The 8,420-nt window shown below is 43.9% G+C and overlaps 4 protein-coding genes across 4 annotated transcripts; 1 reads left to right on the forward strand and 3 right to left on the reverse strand.

Moving 5' to 3' along the window:
• Positions 1-812: 812 nt before the first annotated feature.
• On the forward strand, positions 813-2,323 carry VTP01DRAFT_4388 (uncharacterized protein; the record flags this gene model as incomplete). The annotated part of the gene is made up of 11 exons (XM_069383064.1): positions 813-827; positions 892-913; positions 971-1,062; positions 1,118-1,182; positions 1,232-1,412; positions 1,478-1,510; positions 1,564-1,638; positions 1,693-1,917; positions 1,977-2,057; positions 2,115-2,169; positions 2,226-2,323. 11 exons carry the CDS (start codon positions 813-815, stop codon positions 2,321-2,323), a joined length of 942 nt encoding a protein of 313 aa, XP_069243803.1.
• Positions 2,324-2,700: 377 nt separating this feature from the next.
• VTP01DRAFT_4389 (uncharacterized protein) lies at positions 2,701-4,526 on the reverse strand (the record flags this gene model as incomplete). Its single annotated transcript, XM_069383065.1, has 5 exons — positions 2,701-3,564; positions 3,627-3,815; positions 3,875-4,006; positions 4,065-4,253; positions 4,317-4,526. The coding sequence occupies 5 exons, from the start codon at positions 4,524-4,526 to the stop codon at positions 2,701-2,703; spliced, it is 1,584 nt and encodes a 527-aa protein (XP_069243804.1).
• A 526-nt stretch (positions 4,527-5,052) lies between these two features.
• On the reverse strand, positions 5,053-7,060 carry VTP01DRAFT_4390 (uncharacterized protein; the record flags this gene model as incomplete). Its single annotated transcript, XM_069383067.1, has 9 exons — positions 5,053-5,485; positions 5,544-5,877; positions 5,930-6,026; positions 6,083-6,111; positions 6,172-6,355; positions 6,430-6,607; positions 6,671-6,716; positions 6,775-6,854; positions 6,927-7,060. The coding sequence occupies 9 exons, from the start codon at positions 7,058-7,060 to the stop codon at positions 5,053-5,055; spliced, it is 1,515 nt and encodes a 504-aa protein (XP_069243805.1).
• Positions 7,061-8,045: 985 nt separating this feature from the next.
• On the reverse strand, positions 8,046-8,334 carry VTP01DRAFT_4391 (uncharacterized protein; the record flags this gene model as incomplete). Its single annotated transcript, XM_069383068.1, has 2 exons — positions 8,046-8,210; positions 8,287-8,334. The coding sequence occupies 2 exons, from the start codon at positions 8,332-8,334 to the stop codon at positions 8,046-8,048; spliced, it is 213 nt and encodes a 70-aa protein (XP_069243806.1).
• Positions 8,335-8,420: the final 86 nt, after the last annotated feature.

Here is an 8,420-nt window from a genome sequence, read left to right on the forward strand (position 1 = left end):
CCTGGCACTTTACATTGACGCTTTCAGTAAAAAAACTGATCTATTTATACGACGGGGGAGATAATCAGTGTCCTGAAGCATAGCAGCAGGGCAATGGTTGCCATGTTTGTCATACTGAATCAGCCACCAAATATAAGGTATGCGATTCAATCAGGCATCAAGAATTTTGTATCCGTTCATCCACTCCTTCCTAAAGATATCGAAAAGAAAATCTTATACATATAACCACGCTACCCGGTCCGGCGAGACCAAAAGATCTAGAGTCATTTATTGCTGCTTGCTCGGACGAGCTCCGAATACTGGAATAACTATCGGTCCAACGAGACACTCGAGCTATGCAAAGATTCGAACACACTGCAACTCGTCTGCTCAAACATATAAAGCTTCTATAATACAGCTTGCCGCTCTGTTTCCTTGAGACAGTCGTAAAAAGGCTATGTATTTGTAGAAAGATTTCATATCATTGATTTGCTATTGTAATATGAAACGATTGATAGCTTGCTGCAGTACAAATAAGAAGCATGCCTGTGAACATTAGTACATTGTTATTTTTGACTTATCAAACGAGTCTTGCTCTCCATCCCGTTTCTGTTGACTATGAACATCGCTCCATTGCTCTCCTTTGCTGATCAAGTCAAGGCTTGCTTTAATCATCATTTTTGGCGTCGATGAATATTCGCATTTTTTTTCTTTTTTGCTTATTTTCACGAACCTTAACAGCCCACTTCCCGATTGAGCGAGTGATCCCCGCTCATAAGCGTGGACGGACAATGCGGCAATAAAGCTTAGTCCTGTACCCTACAAATAATCAAATGGACAAGTACCAGGTACTATACTCCCGATTATACTATTATTGATATCATTTATTAAACGATTGCGACATGTACAAAGAAAATTGAAAAGCTGGGTGAAGGTGATGAAAGCAAATTCTCAATCTATCAGACAACATAGTCTAATGGTAGATCTCTAGGCACATATGGCATTGTTTATAAAGCGCAGAATCGTGAAACCACCGAAGTTGTTGCTTTAAAACGTATCAGACTGGACAACGAAGAAGAAGGAGTATGTCTTTTACACAGCTGCATTTACAAATGTTGCTGACAAGTTAGTGTACTAGGTTCCCTGTACAGCCATACGAGAAATATCACTTCTCAAAGAACTGAAGCATGTGAACATCTTAAGGTAGCTTAGTATTTACAATGCAAAAGTTGTCCTATCTAACATTCAAAAGATTATACGATGTATTACACACAGAGAAAAAGTTGACCCTCGTATTCGAATACCTGGACTCGGATCTGAAAAAGTTTCTCGATTCATACGGAGGAGACATTGACGTGTTAACTATAAAGCAGCTCATGCATCAATTAATGAAAGGCATTGCATTCTGTCACGAACATAAAGTACTACATAGGGCAAGTGAAAATGTCTGATATGTGTTTGGTGTATGATGGAAATGCTGACAGGGATCTCTTTAAAGGACCTGAAACCTCAAAATCTCCTTATCAACAAGGTATTTGAAGCGCTCGATGAACGTCCTCTTTGTACTGATTGTGATATTTCCAGAAAGGAGAACTCAAGCTGGGTGACTTTGGTCTGGCACGAGCGTTCGGCATTCCTGTTCGAAGTTATTCTCACGAGGTATACAGATAAATCTGGTTATTATCTAGTATCCGTAATTTAGATGATCATTAGGTGGTTACATTGTGGTATCGAGCTCCCGACGTTTTAATGGGCTGCAGACAGTATTCAACGTCCATCGATCTTTGGTCGGCTGGATGTATTTTCGCAGAAATGGTTTCAGGGCGGCCGCTTTTTCCAGGAAGCTCGATCCCCGATCAGTTACAGCGTATTTTCAAAGTACTGGGCACTCCCACAGAGGAAACTTGGCCTGGTGTTTCCAAATTGCCCGAATATAAGGTATTTCCTACAGTTCTCGGATTTAAAACATTTGAAGTAACTTTACTGTTCATATGAAGCCCGATTTCGAGATGTTTGCTCGGATACCCTTGGAAAACCTGGTACCGAAGTTGGATCCTCTTGGTGTAGATCTTTTAAAGGTAGATATATCTTTCATCTTGTCTTCATCTTTTTCCTTATCTCATGCATGTCTTTAGCAATTGCTGCAATATCCACCAGAGAAGCGGATTACTGCTAAGGATGCATTAAATCGTAAGCAATGATCTCCAATTGTGTCGAATATTCAAAGTCTCACACTTGTTCCATAGATCCATATTTTGACGAACTGAGGATAAGAGAAGGAGAGCAGCTGGCTAGCGCAACGGCAGTTACAGCAGCGGATAGCGACGACAAACTTCGATCTTGAAATTTTCCTGCACTTTCTACCTCTTCATTATTAATACATTTGTAAAACTGCATTAAATCGATATTTGCAAAAAAGAACTTTGGCAATTAACAGTTAATGTTCTTCTAAAGCGCTCAAATATTAGACAGAAGCATAATTCCGTGTATTTTACGTGCGCAACCATTTATGTAGAATATTTCTTTACACATCACGTATAACAATAAGAGTTTCATATAATATAGGTTTTTATTCACGCACAAAAAAGGGATGTCTTTGTAGCATGGCATGCAATTACTACTTTACAGGATGAAAGCATTGACAAAAGACAATGCTGAATTTAAGAATGTCTAGTAGTGGATGTAAAAAGTTGGGTATGAGAGGTTTGTAAGTATGTCGTCTCAGAATTGGAATCCACCCTGTGGTGCCTGTACATGAGTTTGGAACGAAAACTGATCGTCTGCCATCAGGCCCTCTTCGTCTTCGTCGGCATCATCGCTAAAGTACTTGTCGATTATCGTATATGATTTTTGATAGATTTCAGCATTATCGTGGCCTTGGAGATCGTGGATAATTTCGATTCCACCGCATTCTTCTACCATAATTGCAAACGGATTCAATCCATCAGGAGTTTCAGTCTTTGCCAGTTCTCCCACGCTTAATATGTTGTCCAAGCCGTCTAGTGCAACCAAGATGATCTTGTTATCCCGGAAGTTGAGAATATCACACAGTGGTTTAATGCATCCTTCGGAGACCAAGTATTTGACTTGCTCTGGTTGGCTAACTCCTCCAGAAGTAGCATTGCAAATGGCCCAACACGCTTCCTTTCTAGTTTTGAAGTCGCCGCGTGTCAGAATGTGGATCAATGGCCGCATAAGTCCGTGGTCAATAACCGCTTGAATTTGCGCCGGTGTGCCCGCCGTGATGTTGGACAGTGTCCAGCAAGCCTCTTTCCTGATTGTTTCCTTGGGGCTGGCGAGTAAATGCTGAAGAGCATCTAAGCCATTGCAGTCAAGAATTATTTGTGTCTGATGATCGTCGCCCGTAACGATATTGCCAACAGAGCGCAACGCAGGAATCTGCACACTAGATGATGGGTGTCGCAGCAATTCTACGAGTCTTTGGCATACACCAGAGTATATTACGGCCTGGATACGCTCGTTGCTTCCATCAGATAAATATGATAGTGCCCAGCAGGTATCTATCAAAATTTCCTCGTCATCCCAAAGAATTAGTTTCGCGAGGATAGGCAAGGCAGGCGATACCTATAAGTTTATCTTGTTATATATTAAAGAATTAATCTTGTTTCTGGGCAGATTCAACGTACCAACTCCCACGGAGGTTGCGGATGCTTTCCCCTGCAAAGGTTTGAGAGCGTCCACGTGGCATTTCTTAACATTGAAATTTTCGATGTGTCCTCAAAAATGGCCAACAAGCAGGGAAGAGCACCTGTGTGTAGAATATGGTCCCTGCATTGCGGACTATCTCCTGCAATGTTACCTAGTGCCCAAATTGCCTTCATAATGTGTATAAGCGCCCTGATTCATCCAGTAAATTGATTCCTGTAATAATTACCTGTTCCCGAACATCGACCTCCGGACTACTGAGCAATTCCATAAAGTAGGGTACAGCGTTAGCTTCCACAACAATTTGTGTTTGCTGCGATGTTCCAGATGCAATATTCGTCAATGCCCAAGCTGCCTCAAACTTCAAATCTTCATTAATGGAACTGTTTGTAAACCACAATCTACATCGCCGATGGTACCTGAAGCATAGGATTTGGTGAAGCCAACAGTTGAACAAACCTCGGCACGACACCGCACGCAATGACCTGCTCGATCGGGGGATCGCGTTCTCTGGACAATAGCTTTCGAAATTGTGCAGTTGCATTCAGTTGAGTTTCGAATTCGTCAGACATTATGTTTTGTGTAAGAACCGGCAGCAGCTGCGAAAGCTGAAACAAGGAAATGTTTTTAGTGGTGAAACTAGTTGATAACCAAATGGTTTCGGGTTTTACCTGGCTATCACTCACTTCAGTTTCGATCTCATCGTCAGAATCAGCGGGAAGCGATTGTGTTGCAAAGTTGCGACGCTTTGCTAAACTCTCCTCTTTCTTTTGCTTGCGTAGCTCAACTTGGACTGTCTCGCGACGACGGCGCACTTCTTCAGGTTTAAAGTGGCTCCTAGCCTTGTAAGCATTGCGACGCAGATCTGCCAGCGGATCCATCTTTGTGCAAAAAGCGAGGCCAAAATTGATGATCGATTTTTTGTCCGATTTTCAGCGCGACTTTGATAATCCGCGGCCCTCCTCGCATCAAACAAGTTTGGAATTTACTCCAGACAAACAGACACACAATATAAAGGCTTGCGTCCAAATGAGATCCATTTATGCCACACCTTTCTTTGTTCAAGCGCGACAGACCTTGTATTCATAGACCTTTATTTGTCCCCATTTGTAAGCGCTTTAAACGATCCAAATGACCCCGTCATAGTCTTCTATCCTTAGTACTTATTAATGTTTATGGACTGGTATCAAGCAAAATCTCGATCTTCTCCTTTGTCAGCAACACGATCAGTTTGGAAAGTGCACATAGCAACAATAATGAATCACAAAAAGAAAAAAATTATTCCTTGTTACTTGTAAAAAGAGATGGTGAGGTGTGCAATCGCCCATATCACAAAAGATCAAGACGATCAAGCAAGAAAGAGACGAGGTCTTCAAAAAATGTTAATGCATTTTGAGTGGTCTATATTTACAGCATCATCTTCAATGGGTTTTCCATGTATTCCTTGAATGCCTGCAACCAAGTGGCAGCAACAGCACCGTCTACGACACGGTGGTCGCTGGACAAGGTGACTTCCATGACATCGCGAACAGCGAAGCCGCTTTCCTTGGTTTCGTCAGGCACAACCTTCTTGCTGGTGCCACCGACGGCCAAAATGCAGGACTGAGGAGGGTTGATAATAGCAGTGAAGTGCTTAACGCCATACATGCCCAAGTTGGAAATGCTGAAGCTGCCGCCTTGGTATTCGTGAGGAGCGAGCTTGCCGTTGCGAGCGCGAGTAGCCATGTCCTTGATCTTGTTGGAAATATCAGACAAGCCGCGGCTTTCAGCGTTTGTAACAATAGGAGTAATCAAGCCGTTGGGAGTGGCGACAGCGATCGAGATATCAGCAGAGTTATACCTATCACAAGATCCTTAGTACTTCAGAATTAAAAGATCTCCAACCGATCCCAACATACTGTCGGATAAAGTCGCCTTGCCAAGCAGAGTTGACTTCGGGCACCTTCTTCAAACTGAGCGCAGAGGCCTTGACAATGAAGTCATTGACAGACAACTTATACTTGCCGTCGGCAGACTTGTTAAGGACTTCACGAAGCTTGTTGACCTTGTCCATGTTGACTTCAACGGTAACATAGTAGTGAGGGACAAGCTGTTTGGATTCAGACAAACGAGTGGCAATGACGCGGCGCATGTTGCTGGTAGGAATATCGGTGTAAGCCTCACTAGCAGCGGATTGAGGAGCATAAGCCGCAGGTTGCTGAGGAGCAGGTGCGGCAGTAGTGGCAGCAGGAGCTAATGAAATGGTTAGTCGATGTTTCTGACATATGCTTCCATGGATACTCACCACCCTTGAAGTTGTCGACATCGCTCTTGACGATTCTACCGCCAGGGCCGGTACCAGATACCTGAGAAATGTCAATGTTACGTTCGTTGGCGGTTTTCTATAGTAAATTGACCGTCAGCATGCTCTTGTATTTGGATATTGGTCAGAACATACTCTAGCGAAGGGGCTTGCCTTGACACGATCTATTCGCATCGTAACATGTAAATTTTGGATTCTATTGCTAGACAAAGTAATCGACTTACCACCATCGGCAGAAGGTGCAGAGACAGGGGCAGACTCTTGAACGGGAGCAGATTCTGCCTTTGGCTTCTCTTCCTTGGGAGCTTCTTCAGCGGCCTTAGGAGCAGCGGCGGCACCGGCATCTTCGGCAGTAAAGCTTTCAAACGCAGCGATGTCGCTCTCTTCTTCAACAAGAACAGCGATAGGCTACAGAGAGAGCGAGAAACAAATGAATTAGATTTCCTTCATTGAACATAATAGAAAATAATGGCAATGTTTACCTTTCCAACAGGGAAATCCTTGGTTCCGGTCTCTACCAAGATCTTTGCAAGGAAACCTTCTTCCTGGCACTCAAAGTCCATCTGAGCCTTGTCGGTCTCGATTTCGACAAGGACGTCGCCGGGAACGACCTCATCGCCGACCTTCTTTTGCCAGGCGCCGATACCACCCTGAGTCATCCTAGCAACCATGTGGTGTTAGTTTGGTTTGATTTTCCTGATGCATTATTCCTCATATACTTGCGTGGGCGACAAGGCAGGCATGTTGATGACGTTGTGCGGCGGGAAGGCTGCAAAGGAAAAAAAATAAGAGTCGAGAACTACGCAAATAGCGTCAGAGTCACGTACACTTTGAGCTGTAGTATCGGCAATCAGCAACATTCACGGTCTTGTTGGCGAGAGCACGGAGAGCGGTAAGCTTTGTGTTGCTAAAAAGCTAGGTCAGCATCCGGCATCGACCTCTAATGCAGGGCTATTCTCTTCGTCTTTGCAATACTCACGCTCCAGTGGTAAAAGCGCGTGCAGTGACGCGAGCTTCTTGTGCAAGCAAAGGAGCAGCACGCACAGTTGAAAGACGAGCCGATGAACGGAATCCTGCAGATACTCTCAAGAGCTGGCGTCTGGCTGAAGACATTTCGAAGAGTGTCAGTAAAGAAAGCTGGAATTAGCGGGAAAGGTTGGGGCGTTCTCGGGGTGGAAGACGTCCCCAACCGAGCCGTCACAATTTTTTTCATCCGGGAGATGGCGGAAGCAACGAAAACGAATGGGTATCGTGGATGCAGCGATAATAGCCATCTTGGGTGCCACAAGGTTCTGACCGACGACAATACACGTAAAATCATGGAGAATCCCATCTTGGTTAAATCTGTGGAGATTCCTACTAGTGCTAGGGAACTTCAAATACGGTTATATTTACAAATATGCTACATTACATATCATAATCAGTTGTTAAGCGTGCTGCAACGTATGTAGGCTGTAATACCGTAACGCGAAGCTGGTGGTAGCTGGGTTCACTTTATAGCAAGTTTCAATATGGAAGATTCTCATGATCTGCTTTAGGAAACTTTTCATGCGGTTAGCGACTTTGGCATTGTATATCTTTATGAGTCGTCGCTCTCGTTGTACCCCGAATATGGAACATGACATCCATTCCCCATCTAAATGCTCCAGCAATGTATTACTATTGCCTTGGATATGGTCATGTGAAAATTGCTCAGCGCTATCATTGAGTCACGAAAAAGCAGAACTTAATTTCGTGGAAAATGTATCGACGGTAATCTTCCGTATCGCAAAGAAAAGCACAAGTCAGATGCTTACTATCCTATTCTCCGAGGAAATAACCTGCTCTTCTCCCAAACAATCTTTCGCGATGTTACTGTTCTTTCTTTTTTTCTTCTGGGAGTGAAGCTACCCAGTTCTCTCTGCCTGTAGCATCCGATGCTTTCTCTTCCATGCGCTCTGCAAATAGAATGTTCGAGGTCATTCCTAGGTTTTGCTAAGAATCCTCGTCACGTTAATACGCTTAAATATAGATATTCTTATAGAGCGCGCAAGTTGTTGTTGTAACTCGCAAGGAACATCTTTATTGCTGACATTCAGTGCTAACGTCACAGTCGTGTCTATTTCTTCTCTTCAGATTCAGCGGCCTTCAGGAATTCACGAATGAAAGCTTCTTCATCAGCGGATCCAGCCTTGATTGGGGGAGTGGCGGGTTGAGGAGCTTTGGGCTTCATGGTGAAGAAAAGACCGGCGGCAGCGTAAGCGCCCAAAAAACCCATGGCGATCTTTACAGCGCGAAGAAAAGTGTTAGCAGAAACTAAATTTCAAAATGGCTCAAGCTATTGCTGGAGAAGCACTTACAACGTGGTTAGGAACAGCCTTGCCAGCAATAACGTAATGACCACCCATTGTGACGGAAACAGAGAGTTGTTTGCTCCAGTCTCCAAGGGCCCCCGTTCAACTGTTGCCTGGAGAAATTTTTTAAAGACCGACTG

This window comes from Rhizomucor pusillus (genome assembly GCF_041956525.1).
Source record: "Rhizomucor pusillus strain CBS 183.67 unplaced genomic scaffold VTP01scaffold_2, whole genome shotgun sequence".
Taxonomy (NCBI): domain Eukaryota; kingdom Fungi; phylum Mucoromycota; class Mucoromycetes; order Mucorales; family Lichtheimiaceae; genus Rhizomucor; species Rhizomucor pusillus.